This window comes from Syngnathus acus, chromosome 6 (genome assembly GCF_901709675.1).
Source record: "Syngnathus acus chromosome 6, fSynAcu1.2, whole genome shotgun sequence".
NCBI classification, from domain to species: Eukaryota; Metazoa; Chordata; class Actinopteri; order Syngnathiformes; family Syngnathidae; genus Syngnathus; species Syngnathus acus.
The window spans coordinates 10,845,518-10,862,918 of record NC_051092.1 but is presented as its reverse complement, the minus strand read 5'-3'; the positions used below and the strand labels follow the sequence as shown (position 1 = coordinate 10,862,918).

Sequence of the window (17,401 nt, the reverse complement as noted above, 5' to 3'; positions counted from 1 at the left end):
CCTTTCGATCATTGCTGCGATGACCAGGAAGGTGTTGGGAACTCCCAAATGGAATAGTCCCTCATAGATCCAAAGGTGTCTGGTGGAGTGAAATGATCAGACATAATGTCCCTTAATGGAGCTGCAGTGATGATTAAAGTCCAGCAATGAAATCGTGCAACGTTGACTCCGCTTCACGAACCGTGAAGAGTCCACTCTGGTGTCCCTTCGCTCCCTCCTCCTCTTTCTCTATATCTCCGCCTCCTCCCCGCCCGCCCGCCCGCTCCCCCCTCCACAGCCGCTTCCCCTTTCAAAAATCCGTCGGCAGTGGTCTGCCTCAACTCTCCAGCGCTGTGCCGGCGTCAGTGCAGCTGTTATTGGGGCCAAGTTGTGTCACCTGGCGGCGCGCACGGCGAAACTCGCGTTGTCTCTCTTCCCCCGGCACCCGAACAGTGGAATTATGATCAGAGCACAGATTGACACTGTCGCCCTGTCCTAAACCCGTATCCACTCCACACCGTGAGCAATTTGCACCGAACATGATGGAGATGGGAGTCCGCCTTTTTATTTTCTTGGTTTTCCTCCTTCACCAGGTAAGAATGCGAGTGCGCGTACGCGTGTCTTCAGTTCACGATGGCTTTACAAGTTTGTTGCCAACATGCACAAAGCTCTGAGCTGCCCGTGTGCCGTGTACATGTGCACTATGCAAGTTGTCACTGTCAGGGCAGGTGAAAGGCTGATCTGCAAGTCATACTGTAGCTTCTGTATTACAATCAAGACAAGCAAATAGATGAGGATGGATAATTAGAGCGAGTGTGTGCAGCTCATTGCTCCTCAGCCCCTTGTCCCCAGTCGCATCTATATTCCACTCAGACACCAACTTGAACGTTTCTTCGCCACCCCCACTCCTCCACCATCTCACCCTCTCTCTTTCTGCCATAGAGGAAAGAGAAGGACCAAGTGAGTGAGGTGGCAAGAGCTGTCAAAAGAAGCAGAAAGTAAGAGGGAGTTATAGCTCGGCTGCTCTATTTGTTGCATCCCCCTGGGTATTTCATTCGCTCCTTACAGAAATAGTCTCCCGGGATGCTGAATAAAGACTTAATTTCCCACTGTGATGGAGCCACTCTCCCGTTTGATCATATAGTTAAAAAGAAAATCTCATGTTGTCTTTGGAGGGCTGTTAATAATGTGGCGGGGGTGGTGTGTGTGTGTGTGTGTTCAGCATTTGTTTTGAAAGTGCAATTATGATATTTTCTTGACAATTACCAGGGCCCTGACCTTTGACCCCCTTGATAATAGTTCAGTCAATGAAACACATTTTCATCCTCCTGGGAAACTTAAGATAATATCTGCTCTCTGTGGACACTAATAAATGTGCATTATCCAAAATTATTCATTTTGGAAAGGAATGTTAAGTTTTGATTGATGTTGCCAGAGAGGTAGAGGCTTGCAGAGCAGAAATGTTATTATTGCACACTTGCATTGTGCAAGCAAGAGAATAAAATACTTTGTCATTTTTTTTATTGCTCACTCATGTTTTTTTGCTTAATGGTAATTTTACACAAAATATCATTTTGATCACATTTTTAAGCTCAACAACTTGCCCAAAATTGTACCAAAACAAACAAATGCACCGGGTCATGACTTGTATTGTTGAGTGACTAACATGATAGAAACATTTGTGTCGATCTAAAGTGAGAAGTGTTTTTTTTTATTTTTTTTTAATGTACCTTCAGTCCACTCTCGCTCGATTGCATGTTGTACTTAATATAATGGTTAAAGAATGTAAATAGAAACCGTAAGCTCCTTGATCAATCGGCATAATCCCCAGGTAAATCTGATTATTACTGAATCATTTACACAGTCGATTCTTCTGCGGTCTACATGTTCGTATTATTTATATAGGTATCGACAAATTATAAGCAAATACTCTTCTACTTAACTGCATCAGGATGACAAACCTGTTGTCTTCTTCCACAAGCCGTATCAATACTGGGTAGTCAAAATGGGATCAAAGCAAATTATTTATAGAATCTATTATTGTAAAGTCCCTCGACACTAAGTGCACACATTTTCATCTTCTCTGTTATGAATTCTTGTTTTTTTTTCCAAATGAAAAGCTGAGTAGTCTCGCAGCGCTGAGCAACGGTTCGGAAAATGCTAGGCACTGCTGGGGGCAGCAGGTGGAAGAATCTTTCACACCTCTTTTTAATGCTTACGAGCCTGATAACTGATCTTCGAATTCATTTTCCTCCTTTTGTCTATCTTACACTAATGTCTAATATTTTTTAAGACTTTATGATTTGAATCACAGTTTAAATCATGCACTTGCACTTGGCCGTTGGATGATTTGGATTTTATAGGCATGGTGCTCAATGGACTATTAAAGGTCCTGTTTAAGGCATTGCCTGCATACTGAGGGGAGCGAAATGGAGTGTGTGATAGGCGAAATAAAAATTCAAAACAATTCTACTTTGATAAAGCAGGTGATGTACTGCATGCAACTGTTGGATTTTCACCGCACGCTTCAACATGAATGAAGCTGCCAATGCAAGCGTGGTGTAAACTGATACATCACCCATAACTACGTGAAACTAATGTTATTGAAAATGCTAATCGCACCAAGTAATGGGACATTTCAAGCTATGTGTGAAGGTACAAGTGCAGACACCCAAATTTTTGAATCCAGCATGAAAAGCTGTTCACAGGTGTCGCAATGAAAAAAAAAACATCCACACCTGGAGCAACAGGTATGACCGTGAAAGTGCAACAAGAACAAAAAGAATGTGGAATACACCAAAAAGTAAAAGAAATAAAGTGTTTTTACCCTTTGCATAATCCTACTCAGTGCAGCTGTCCTTCAATTAAGTGTTTTTCAATATCAACATGAAAAAAAAGAGTCTTTCAGCAACGGAAATACATATATACACATTCATTCTTAACTGAATCAATTATTATGGCCGTCTCTACCCGGTATATTCCAAATTTTTCCTCTTTTGATGGGAGCGCTATACTTGGGCTGTTGTTTACCTGCTGGTTTCTTGCGTGTGTGTTTGAGCATCAGTGACCTGTGATATGCTAGAAGGTCAAATGCTTTTAAGTCTGGCGTGAGGGGGGTGACCTTTTGAAGGAAGAAAAAGAAAACAAAGCTTTCTTTCCTTTTGTAAACTTTGACAAGCCGTCACCTGAGAGAGAGTGTGAGTGGATGAACGGAGGAGGAAGGTTGAAGACGGGGAGAGCGGTCATTAAAGTAAATATGTCCCCTCAGTCATCCATTCGTATCTTCACGTATTTGTTATAAGTGACCTAATTACGCAAAAGGCCAGTGGACATTGGCCTTGCGATCGTGAAACACGGCAGGCAAGGGGAAAAAAAGAATGCCGGGCGGATTAATGGTTTGTTTGTGAGGAGGTAGGAGAGGACATTGAGGATTTTAAATTCACCTGTGACGGACAGAGCAGTGAAAGGCCGTGCTGTTGCTCCAGTTGATCACGCTTTCATCTCATGTCATTGTCCTCTTGTCAAATTTGTTGTCTGCCAAGTACATGAACAAGCTCATGATAAAAGTTGACATATTGTAAAAGCTGAAGTTAAACCCCCCCCCCCCCCCCCCCCACAAAAATAGTCGATGAGATATAATCCTGTGAACAAATTCTTACTTTACACCCCTTTCGCTGTCTCACACTTTTGTCTCCTCCAGCCACCTGTGACAAACACCCTCTGTAATCCATTGCACATATTCATGAGGCTCTCATCCTCCCTGTTAGCCTGTCTTCTTTCCATATCTAGATATATACTCCCCACTCTTCGCCTGCCTCAACCACAAGTCTTCATTTGGCAGATGCTATCATTATTAAACATGATTTTGTTGACCCTCTCTGTGCCGTGCAAGCGGAAGACTAAGACTATTTCATGGAGAAGGGCTTTTTCTATTTCTACCAGAAGACCTGTTCTGCACATTAGTGTAGAAAGCAATGAAAATATAAGGAGCAGTTGCTGGTGGGAGCATGAATGTGTTTATGAGTCACACTTCTTCCACCACAGACCGCAATGTGGAAGATTTAAGAAATCCAATGGACTGTGTGCGATGGAGACCTTCTTTTGCATATTCGCTCTCATTTTTGTCGGCTTTTCCTTGCCAAAGCTAAGACAAAAATTGACACCATGCATTTAATAAATAGCTCTTATGAACAGAGAGGGTGTGGTGTAATAATATTGAGCATCAAGGGGTACTGTTCCCTTGATTAATTTTGGGGGAATTAAATGATTGATTAATTGTATATTTTTAAAACACTTTCAAATGCATGTTTTTAATGCACGTTCAATGTTTTTGTGCCATAGAGGAGGTCCAAGTGGATTAAGCTCAAGTTTCAATATCCTCAATCCTAGGTGTCAAACTCAAGGCCCGGGGGCCAGATACGGCCCGCCACATCATTTTATGTGGCTCGCAAAGACAAATTGTTCATCAACTTGTGTCAAAATTGCAAATTGTCTTCACTTTTAAAAAATAGAGATATTGATCAAGTTTTATTATCATGCGTCTTTTTAAACTATCTGTTTTTACTCGTCTCTGATTTCAAAACTGTTGTTATTCATCAGTTTGTTGTGTAGCTTATATCATATATTGACAGTCATAATGGCCCTCCGAAGGAAACTATGATTATGATGCGGCCCTCGACAAAAATGAGTTTGACACCCCTGCCCAAATTGTTCTTCTTCAAGCTAAAAAGATTGACTATTTACCCATTGAGTCCATATAATGTATTTATCTTAAATATCAGGGCATATAATCCTCCTCAAAATTGTTCACTCTTCTTGCTGACCTGTATGTGCCATTTGTCAAGAACTAATCCACTGTTTGCTCAATTTCCCTTGTATCAATCTTCCATTCCGTACCAAATGGTAGCGCGTGGGTTATTTATCAGATGATTTAGAGTTCATCTCAAGTGCAAATTCTGGCTTAACGAAAGTAAACAGGGCTTAATTTGAAACGCTTGCAGAAGGCGCAAATGATGAATGCTATCTTTAAAGCTAGAGATAATAGCTAGACGCATCATGATTACCTTGACTTGCCTTTTTCAGGTGCAAGTGTGATTGTGATGTGAATGCTTTTGAAGCCGTCACACTTACTTTTGCACCCTCTCCCGCGCTTTGTTCGCCAAGCGCCTCTGCGAAGCAATCACACCCTTCTGTTGTTCAACAGAACTGCGAGTTCAGTACTCAAGAAATCACTCCAGTAAACTCATTTCATCCACTTGTTTGTCTGTGCAGTGTTTCTATGTTAGTCATTTTTTTCTGTCTCATTATCTTAGTTAAACCCAGCTCACACTCTTGTTTATGAAACTCAATGTTTTGTTTGGTGGAAATGTCACAAAGCTGAATATCTTGTACTGCTAATTTAGGCATGTGCTTTTCTCTATAACTTATATCAAACTCAAAACCATCTTTTGTTCCTAAATGCTGTACCAATAATGTTGCCTAGATGGCAACAATGTGCCGGTTATTATTTTCCAAGCTTCACCAGCTTAAGTGCCACTCAAAGATCAGTCTATAATATGCAATTTAAATGTTAGAAATGAGGTGTATTTACTTTATAAATAGCTTCCATTATGTTTGGCAAGGCTCACCATAACTCCCATGTTTCTTGTCAGGTTTCAACTGTTTATTTTCCTTTCAATCTGTAAAACATTGCTCTATAGTATAACACTTTAAATAGAGGTTTGAGAAAGGGAGAGCGCGTCAAAATACTCCATGAACAAAATTTGTCTTGCACACCTGAACAACTTAAATTCAAAATATTTAAGTATGCAGTAGAAGCTGGAGGAATTTTAGTCAATGGATGACAGTATGTCTGTCCGTCCCTCCATCCATCCAGTGGGCAGCAGATGCTCGACTCTGAGTCCTTCTCGGCTGACGGAGCTTCTCACCTCAGAGCGCACTGATCTCCAACTATTAATGACAAAAGCTATGTTTTATTTATTCATTTTTAAACAAATTAACTTGTCTAATACGTTTGAAATGAACCTCTCTTTTTAACGTAAGCCCACAATACATGACCTTGCTCAGTGTTTCCTTCTGTTATAATTATCGTAGCACTTCGCAGAATATATTTGATTTTCATTAGATTACATTACTTCACTTTCACATTCTCTCTACATGCTTTACTGGAAACAATTTTTTTTAAGCTGGTGCCCATATGGACAGCATTCATGGATCATGCTACATGTGCAGTCACGCTGTATGACTATTTAGCAGAGCATTTATGGTTATAGCCCGCTTGTTGCTACCCAACCTAAAAAAGCCTTTTCTGTTTTGTTCCACTAGAAAATCCACACCACTGCCATGTGACAGAAACTAAATAAGCTAGAAGAATTCAAATAATGTACATGAACAGAACTGCAGTTAGATGCTCCTCTTTGCAAGGTGCTTTTTCATATATTGAAGACTTACTATAGAAGAAAAATATTTTCTTTGAGTTTATGACTTTGGAATGTGAGTGACTAGCCACAGCCATCAGCTACATGCTTCCTTTTAATGAAATCTGGTAAGTACAATCGCAGGCTTAATTAGATGAAACAAAATAACTGAAAATTAACATTGACCTAATGTTACTTCCTAGAGTTGCTCATAGCATTTTGGCAGAGAGATGATAACCCTGTCGCTGGATGATACTTGATAAAACAAAGTAATTATCTGCTGAGATAAAAATTAGGTATGAAGAGTAAATTAAAATATTACATAATTAAAAGCACAACAACTATACAAACTACAAATATATCATGAGGATAAGGGGTTCAGAAAACGGATGGATATTCAAAACGATGCCAAGCACCTTTAGGTAACCCTGACCCTGAAGAGACATGATCAGGTGGAAACAAAAACGTAATGAGCAAGACATGAAAAAAGCCAAATATGGAAAAACATCATTAAATAAAACACCATCTAACTAACAGCCAAGAGGCTATAAGGATTATGAGCGTAAAAAGTAAAATGATGCCGATATAAAACCACGTATGATTTATTTGTATCTAAATGTCTAGTAATGTCTTTTAGCAACAGTTTAAGTTTGATGTACTTTTGTTTGAAATGTGTTAAAGGTCATTTCAGTCAGGAGAGACTGTTAACCATCAAACAAATCTGATATCACTGCTACCGCTCCTTTCTTGTATATTCTTGGCACACTTGTTAATTTTCCCCAATTCTGCGCCCTTAGAGTGCTGCCCAAATTGACCCAACAACCTCAATTTTGTTTAGTTACCTTGGGTGATCACAAATTAAATTGTTTTATAAAACGATGTTAGACTATTTTGTGTCCAGCACCACATAAACTGAAATAGGTGCTGCAGGCATTTCTCTGACGAACAACCGACCTCGTTTCTCTCGCTTGTCCGTCCCTCAGCCATGTATGCCTCAGCTAATTAGATGTCATCACACAACATCCACCTTTGTGCAGATTTTACACATGACGGCACTCGTCCATGCTACCCGTGGAAGGAAGGGAATATGTTTCTTAGTTGAAAGCTGGCTGCTGTCAGCTCCTCCATGGGACCTGACAGCTGGTTTGAGTTTTGACCCAACTGTAAAAGATTCACAGAGAAAAGTTTTTTCTTTTCATTGCTGTTCTTCTCTATTTCATTGATTGATCGATTGACTGATCAATCCATTCATCAATCTGTCTGTCCGGACCTCCCTCCCTCCAACCCCTCCGCCCGTCCGTCCGTCCGTCCGTCCGACCGTCCGTCCGTCCGTCCGTCCGTCCGTCCGTCCATCCATCCATCCATCCATCCATCCATCCATCCATCCATCCATCCATCCATCCATCCATCCATCCATCCATCCAATCACTACCATATTTTCCGCACTATAAGGCGCACCTAAAAACCTCCAATTTTCTCACAAGCCGACAGTGCACCTTATAATCAGGTGCGCCTTATATATGGACCAATATTGAGCCACTACAGCAGGTGTGTCCAAAGTCCGGCCCGCGGGCCAAATGTATATATCTTGTATATGGACAAAGTTTTAAAATGGGCCATTCATTGAAGGTGTGCCTTATAATCCGGTGCGCCTTATAGTGCGGAAAATACGGTACTTATCCTTTCTTTGGTCACAGGGAAGCTGGAGTTGGCCTGTGGATTGCACCTTGGACTAATCACATATCAATTACAGGATATACGTTCAGTTTCTTATAGTACAGTGAAGATTAGTCTTGCACTTCCACTGCTGTGTGTGGAGCCTGAATAATGGAAGCTCCGTCAGTTATGAGAAGAATAAGACACTATACCAGTCTTGTGAGAAGTATCTGAAAAGATGCTTTTGTAAAAGTGTAAGTATCTTAGGTGGAAATTAAATGCACCTTGGAGAATATCACTTATCAGTAAAATTTACATAATCTTTTCAATTAAAAAATTACAAAAATGTTTCTTCGTGAGTGACGGTACATCTTAAATTATATTTGCTAGTCCATGTGAAGGAAAAACTTAACTAGGTCGCATCCTCAGTCTTGGAATAAGCATAAATGGTTTTCTCCTGGCTCGATTGAAATATTGGTCAACTCCTACTCTGTAAAACAATAAATAAAATCACGCAGGTTTAAGCTCTATTTAACATTCACTTCACAGAGTTGCCTGTGTGCCTGTTCAGCATCTCGCTTCAGTCTATTAGTTTAAATAAGCAGAGGGGAGGCTGCAGATAAAAAAAAGACAATAGAGAGCAAGACAAGTAGGAGTAATGATCGCGTGGTAAAATGGAGGAGATCCTCAGAGAGAAAAAGCAAGTTGTTGAAAAAGAAGTACAACTAGAGAGGGTGGAGCTCTGTAGAAAGACTAACGTGCGGACAGGAGCTGAGTTGTGCTTTTAAAATGGGTCCTGACAGAGTCATTTCTCAGGTGTAGATTTACCCTGGCTTTTCTCACTGATGGGAGGACAAGAGTGAACGACCCCTTCCACTTTCTATGAATATTCATTTGGTTTGAGTGTTCACAGACTGCGTAGTAGTATGATAAATTGTCTCCAAAGTAAGGGCCTGTATTTGATTCCCATCAATTCCTTCACCCCGTTTTACTTGCGACTATCGTTCATCTAATCGACCGACCTTGTATCATCTAGCATTCGCTGCACTTGGTGACAGATTGAAACTTCATTCTAAACTGCATATTGGCTTGTCACATGTGCTTGTGCTTTTTAGCTTGGTAAACACTTCACCAACAGGTCTTGACAACCAATTTCTTCTGAAATGTCATATTTCAGCATTTTATCAGGACATATTTGGCATTTACTAGCATGGATGAATGAATGGATAGTTTGTATTGAACATTTGAACCTTGGCGACAAATCTATTTCCAGAACATGTTTGATTTGTGTGTATTTTGAATACATTTTCCCCATAGCACTTCATGGAACGATAAATAATCAGCTGCAGGGGTTGAACTGTTGCTAAAAAAGCACAAAGAGAAGGAATTTTTAAAAGAACAATTATGTCCTGAACTGTAAATTTTGTAGTATTTTCTACTACAAATTCCTTTTTATACTCATAGTTTCATAGTCTTTTAGACAGTCGATAGGCATGATGATATTTCCTCACAACTCTGTGGTTGCAATCTCGGCTCTGGCGTTCCTGAGTGGTGTTTGCATGTTCTCCCCGTGCTTGTTTGCATTTTCACCAAGTACTTTTACTTCCTTCTACGTGCATACGAGGGTTCGGGACATGGTTGGTTTGTCTCTATTTCTGCCCTTCAAATGGCAACCAGTACACTGTGTACCTTGCCTCTCACCTGCAGCTCACCCGCCACCTGAATGAGAATAAGCGGTTTTATTTTTTGCCTGTGCCAGATTTCACACTTATGTGCATCTCACAAAAATATTCTAATGCTTTTATTGATATGTCACCGGGTCACCACAATTTTATCTGCTGTCTAACTGAATTTTACTGGCAGGTCCCTCACAATCCAGGGGAAATAAAACAGTCCATTGCTCGTCTTCCTCTGTTTTAAGAGGGCCCTGCATTATTTTACTCAGTAGGTCTTGCATCTGGCTATTGTGCAGAATATTTAGAAATGCAAACTTGAACAACTACTCAGCTCCATAGCATGCTGGGAATTATAGGCTACTGTGTTGTTGGCTCTTTTTTTTTTACCATTGAAATGGTGTCCTAATTTGTGCTACCTTGTGTTCAAACGATGTGCAAATTGGAATTTGACCAACATTGTCCCAAGTATAAAACAATTCTTGGGCTCCTGTTGTCACACATTTAATGACCAATTGGGATGGAAAGCAGTTTCCAAGTGTCTGTTTCATGGTGCTGATCTGTGATCGCCCTGGAGTTCTGCTTGCAGGTACTCATTAAAGTTACTTTGTGCATTTGGATCTCCTGCATCGACTCTAATAAATTAGTTTTTGGTCCTGCCATGTCAAGGATTGTGCCTCTCATGAGAATAATTGGAAGGGAATGAGAGGGCCCACTTCCATTGTACACAAATCAAGTCGGCTGTGTTCACTCCCACAACAATGCAGACCACACGTAAAAGAAACAAGTAGGGTGATATGTAGCCAATTTTGTTCCAAATTATACTAATTTAATCTAATTTATTGTCATTGCAAATTTTAAGTACTACAGAACAATGAAATTTCTTTTACCGTTTCAACCCATCCAAGAAACATAAAAAGACAATGACACCTAACTCAAGAGAGGGAGACAGGAGCAAGATGTCTGACGGGTCACCAGTCGGCGCTTCATTTCTTCGATGAGGAATTGAGAGCAAGGCGAGGGAAGAGGGGAAAAAGCAACACCCAAACAAAGCTTCCATTAGAGAACTCGCTTATATAACCTATATTAAGGATGTTCCATTTAATAAACTATTTTGACAAGTGTACAGTATGTTATAAAATCATTTGTGATAACGATAGAATGATGAATAACAACAACAAATAAGACTGTGTGTGTTTATGTTTGGTCTCTGTGTCAAAAGGAAAGCTGATAGCTTACCTACTGTGATGTGGGTTGTGCTTCTTCGAGTGTGGACAGAAAAGGATTGAAAGGAGTATTTTTTTTCTATCCTATAGGATAAGAATCTCGTAGCGTGGAAAGATTGGGCTTTGTAAGTGTGATTGGAGGGTATTAACACAATTATTTGGTCGCTGGCAATGGCAAAGGGAAAGGGTATGAAGAAAAAGAAAGATCGCACAAGAGTAAGTCCGAACAGTAGATGTCCATTTGGAGCTGGTATGTCTGCTGTCACATCTTGTTCTTTCTTGTCTGTCTTTTTAAATTTCATTAAAAAGATGGGTTATTTCAATAGACTTAATGTGGTATTGAATAGATTCTACTATCTTTTGTTGACACGGTGACTACGTAGAAGTAAAAAATAATGGAGTACCGTATTTTCCACACCATAAGGCGCTTTGGGTTAAAAGGCCCGGACTCAATTGCGGGTCTATTCTGGACTGAATCCACACATGTAGCGCACCGCATTATAGGGCGCATGACGTATGATAGACAAAAAAAAAAAAACGAAACGGGGGCGAGACAGTTAGTTTGGTTGTATTTTATTCTAGTAATTAACCATATACTCTACTGTACTCACAATATTGTTAATCGATATTCATTTGCAAACCCATCAAAGTCCTCATCTTCTGTATCCGAATTACACAGTCGGGTTGTCGTCACGTTTCTCTTCGGCAATGACCCCGGCTTTCCAGAAAGCTTGAATTATGCCTCGTAAGCATGTCTCTTTGTCAATGCCATTTTAGAGTGTTCTAATGCTGTTTGCTTTGTACAAACCGATGATATTTGTTTATCAATCACGGCGGAGGTACATACTCGGAGGTACAGTCCTCTGATTGGTTTACCTACCCGATCTATGTAAAACGTGATGTCCTCTGATTGGTTCATCGGGTCTACATATTACGTCCCTGTAGCGGCAGCCATACAACAGATTTACATATTTTGGAATTCTGTCCACACAAAAGGCGCACCTTATTAAAAGGCGCAACTGCATTTTTTGAGAACATTTTAAGTGCGCCTTATGGTGCGGAAAATACGGTAATAAACATTGTATCTGACATAGTGTAGCAATGATTTTAAAGTAGGGCAAGTTCCACTTGTCACTGTCAGCAACAATTACATTGTTGCTATATTTGATGATGAACATTCCTCTAAAGTGCCATATTTTCATGGCCTACCCTTTAAATGTTGTTTGAACTTACAGAGTGTGTACTGGATGTGTGTAACAGAATGGCATAACTCCATGACATCATTCTCTCATTGGCACTCTGTAGCTGATTCATTTACCCTGCAGTGCCATTGACTGGTATCTGATGAGTCAGATCTTTATCTACATTTAGGAGAAGCCTGATTTTGATCTGAGGATATCCAATTTCATAATTCAATGCATTATCTGGAGGATTTAACGGACTGAATTTCATCATTTCAGCCAAATTGGTGATCTTTATTTTTAATTATGTACTGTAAATATACACAGTAAATGCAGTGGAAAGCACCCCTGTGAAAACAAAAGGATTTCTGATTTAAAGCATGTCTATTTTTCAAAATCTTTTTTTTTTTTTACTTATCTTTTGGCTAAATGTAGTAATTAGGTAAAACACAAAGACAGACAGACTGTAGTTCGCCTCCCAGCACCGAGATGAGCCCAATACCAATTACAGAACTGTCCCTCCTGATTATGGGAGCCTCTTGATGTCCCACCCTTTCAAGGGCACTGCGAAAGTAGTCAGTAAACAGACTCCAACATCTAGTTGCTCTTTTTAGTCTGCAGTAGGGCTCAAACTGTGATGCTCTGCTTCTAAAGCCCAAGTTGATAACAATGAGCTTTTATAGTACTCACACATGCTTTTGTTTAAAACTATTCTCAGTCAACAAAAGTCCCTCCATCCATTCTCTGTACTCCTCACTAGGGGTGTGGGTGTTCTGGAGCCTATCCCAACTTACTTTGGTGGAGAGGCAGAGTGCATATAGACAAACCACCATTCATGTTGACATTCCCACCTACAGACAATCTTGAATATCCAATCAACCTATCGTGCATGTTTTTGCAATGTGCGAGACAACCAAAGTACCTGATGTAAACTCGTGCAGGCACCAAACAGGAAGGTGGATGTGCTAACCAGTTGGTCACTGTGCTCCTTTATGAAAATAATAAAAAGAAAAAAATAACAGATATCTAACATCTGATTGAAGCACAGTATTAGCATTAAGTGGCGTCCCCTACTACCAGACTAAATGACAAAAGATAAATAAAAATGAAATATTATAATAAAAATACTTCAAAATGTATGTATGGATGACCAGGGCTTGATCACACACTCTTTACATTCTTACATATTTCTTGCAATCAATGCATCATAAATAAGCAAAATGTTTACCAGATGAAATCTCAAAGTCTCAGGTATGTATTTTGTATTCATGTCGTTTTTATATCAGTGCTGAGTTATAAGCAATCAAATAGCGAGTGTGAGCATGTGACTTTCCTAGATGTCACACTAAATTTTGCAACTAATAAAACACAGACAAAATTATCAGTTCTCTTTTTAATTTTTTATTTATTTTTTTAAACTTGAACGTGAACACTGAAGACAGGTGTCGTTGACCATTGAACCTAAAATATTTTGCAGCATGCATGGATTAAAGTCCTGAGGAAATGCTTGCACATACACCATGGCTGTCCGCCTCAAATGCCTGTTTTAGCTTTTACCTTAAATTGCATTACGCCAACATCAGTGATTTTTCTGGCATGATTTCCACCTGTACACTCTGTTTATTTTTATCTCATATTTTTCAAAATCCATTGATTCAAATGTCATGTTAGAGAGAAATTGCTGTACATAAATGGTAAATGGTCTTTCACTTACAGTGTTTTTCCACCTTTTAATGCCCTCAAATGGCTTTACACTGAATTCTTCATTCACTTACTGATGACAGCATCTGGAGAAACTGAGAGTTCTTGCTCAAGGATACTTCGAGAAGGTCACAATGGCTGGGGATTGATCTTCAAATCTCTAGTTTGGGAGGCGACCACTGAGCAACGCTGTCCCATTGTAGTGATAAATTACAATAAATAAAATAATACATGATGGCGGCACGGTGCAACTGGTTAGCACATCGCCTCACACTTCAAAGGTGCAGGGTTCCATCTGCCTGCGTGGGTTTCCTCCGGGTACTCCGATTTCCTCCCACATTCCAAAAGCATGCACGGGAGGACGATTGAGCACTCCAACTTGCCCGTAGGTGTGTGTGTGCGAATGGTTGTTTGTCTTAGTGTGCCCTGCGATTGGCTGGCAGCCAGTTTGGGGTGTCACCCGCCAAGTGCCTGAAGTCAGCTGAGATAGGCTGCAGCACGTTTGCGACTGGATAAGCGCTTCAGAAGATGGATGGAAAATAATGTATAAACGTGTTGAACCACCAACCTTAGTTAACTTTACCATGAGAAAAAAACAACCATGCATGCAGGAGTAGCCAATTATAATAAATGTTATTCATCACGTGGATTGCTAAAATGTTGTGCATTCCTCTCCATGTCCTATTTCTGCACCATAACGACGAATAACAATGAGCCAGACATCGAGATAGAACCAGATGATGGTGTTTAAAGAGCTCAGGAGAAACAAGTTGAGTGCCACAGAGAGAGAGCGAGCGCCAGAGGACTTGGGAGACTGGTTTAAAGAGAAGGGACGCTGAGCAGGGAAAATACTCATCACGACTCTGAAAGGGAGGAGGCTGAGAGTGACATGTACGAACACGACATTCTAATGAATAATGCGTTTGTGGAAAATTAGTTAAGCAGCAGAAGTCACTTGATTGGTTGTCACCTGAGACCTGGCAACTGTGATGTCATTTTCAGTCGACAGCAAGTGGCCAAATGGCTGCCCCCTGAAATGGATAAAAACAGCTGTTTTGTTCATATTCCATAAACAAAGTATTAATCGTAAACGTAACTACCGTATTTTCCGCACTATAAGGCGCACCTAAAAACCTCCGATTTTCTCAAAAGCCGACTTTATAACCAGGTGCGCCTTATATATGGACCAATATTGAGCCACTACAGCAGGTGTGTCCAAAGTCCAGCCCGCGGGCCAAATGTATATATCTTATATATGGACAAAGTTTTAAAATGGGCCATTCATTGAAGGTGCGCCTTATAATCCGGTGCGCCTTATATATGGACAAAGTTTTAAAATGAGCCATTCATTGAAGGTGCGCCTTATAATCCGGTGCGCCTTATAGTGAGGAAAATACGGTAATCTAATATATGTGTTGTTAGGGTTTACAGATTATCTTGATCGTATGATTATGTTGGAATGTAGACTAGAATTATTAACTTTGTTTAAACCTTTTACCTTTCCTTGACTCTGAAAAGTTTAACCATTCAGTTGTTGAAACTTTCCAAATGGTGTGGAAACATTCTTGCTTAGTTAGTCATCTAAAATGCTCCACTAATTTCTGTTTCCACGACCTTGTGAAACAATGAGCTGGGACCCTCCGCACTGATTAACCAGTTGCTGAGGTGACCACCAAACATGTCCAATGTCACCCCCATCCTGCTTGTTCTCAATAAATATGCTCTTGCAAGAGGCCTGAGCCAGACCTCATTCGATCATCGCTGTATGCACAGCGACGAATGACTCTCCACTTGCAGGTGTTTAAAAGGGCATACTGTCTCCCGTGTGGTTCTTGCAAAATAAGTTAGAGTGAGCACCACTCTAACATGTGTCTGCAATTTTAACTATTGACCAAAAAATACAGCAGGAATCCTTATGAGCATGCAGGAAAAAACATGCTTGTGATGGTGGAGAGGCAGGAGGGAGGGGGTGATTGGCTGGAAGTCAGCTGCGTTCCGCCTAGCAGAACACACTTTGCACTAGACTTGCGCTGCGCATGAAAACAGGCCCCAGAGCATTACAAGTGGCACCTGTTGGCTACATTGGCCCCCACCTCGTAGCCTCTCGCCACTGAATTACCGGAATTACAGGAAAGTAAACCTGTAATATCTAAGTTTTCAGGTGGCCACAGCAAGGTTTTAGGGCTCGTTGCATTTTCCACACACACGTGGAAAATTACTCATCTTAAATTGGGCGGAAGACCAATTAAGATCATTAGCTGTGAAAACGGTGCTGGAGTTGAGGTGTTTTTGATTTTGTTCTTGTTTCAAATCCTGATTGGAATCTTGCTAAAAAAAAAAAAAAAAAGAAAAAAAAGCCAAAAGACAACAAATGGTGTGCCAGATTGCATTTTTGCCAAACTTTGATTGTTATTCAAACAGTCAAAGTCTGGTTTCATGCCATTAATTATAAATTCATACTCAAGTGAGGGCAGATCAAATCTTGAAGTTGAAAGTTTCCAGGAAAATTAATATTGGCTGTTATGCTGCAGGTGTACACTCACACTCATAAAATTTAAGATTTATGAGGGAAATAACAGACGAAGGAATGTTTTTTCTTTCCTCCTTTCTGTGACAAGTCCCACAGTGATAAGGGAAGGATTTAGTGATGGCAAGTGGCATGTGAGTTGAAAGGCAAAGAAGTGCCAAATGAAAGCACTGATGGGTTGCTGAAGAGACTTTTAAGATGGACTGGTTGGAGAAAAAAACCCCACAAGCTCATAGGACATAAAAAAGTATGTGAAACTTGAGACAGCCACAAAGCTTGATTGTCAGAATCCGACTTTGAGGTACAGAATGAAGAATAAAATGAGATTGATGCTGTCAGCGCATCCGACAGATGAAAAAGCAAGAAAGGATGAGATGTGGTGGAAAGTGAATAGTAAATGACTGGATGGATATTTTATTTATTTCTTGTATTCATTAGGCATGGTGTCACTTGGGGCTTTGAAAAGAAAACTTCCCCAAAGGTAGAATCAACGTAGGGAAGCTAATGAAAAGAATGAGAGATGCATTGTTAGAAATCTAGGGAATACGGCAGAGCAGCCTCTCATATCATGAAAAGAAAACTAAGACGAAAGGAGTATACTGGATCAATGTTAACAAACGATTCCAATGAAATCCTGACCAAAAAATGGATTCAGTGAAGAAAAAAGCTTTCTGCTCAGTCTTTGTTCATTTTCTCTGATCTTACACTTCTCCTTTCATCACCAACAAGGTATTGGAACTATTTGCTCTTCTGTCATCAACCATTATGAGAAGACAATTATTTTTCTTTGGTCTTTTTCAAAGACAGTACACTTCCCAACTTTGTCCAGAAAATAATCAAAATCAATTTAATGCTACCTTTGCTACTGTCATTTTTTGGCAGCCCTGGATTGAAGTACTTTGGTTGTCTATGACATTGCTTGACCTGCATTTTGCACTTTTCATTGTTACTACAAGCATCAGTAATGCTTAAAAATAAGCTTAAATTGCCTTGTAATATGTTAGAACAGACCTAATGTGCTATTATTTACGTATGTTTTTGC

The 17,401-nt window shown here is 40.1% G+C and overlaps 1 protein-coding gene across 1 annotated transcript in view; it reads left to right on the top strand.

The window, feature by feature from the left end:
• Positions 1-291: 291 nt before the first annotated feature.
• cdh13 (cadherin 13, H-cadherin (heart)) overlaps positions 292-17,401 on the top strand; it is a 160,596-nt gene continuing 143,486 nt past the window's right edge. Inside the window, exon 1 of the mRNA XM_037254322.1 lies at positions 292-572. Within this exon, the coding sequence (XP_037110217.1) occupies positions 519-572 (54 nt within the window). The 5' untranslated portion in view covers positions 292-518. The remainder of the gene's footprint in view (positions 573-17,401) is intronic.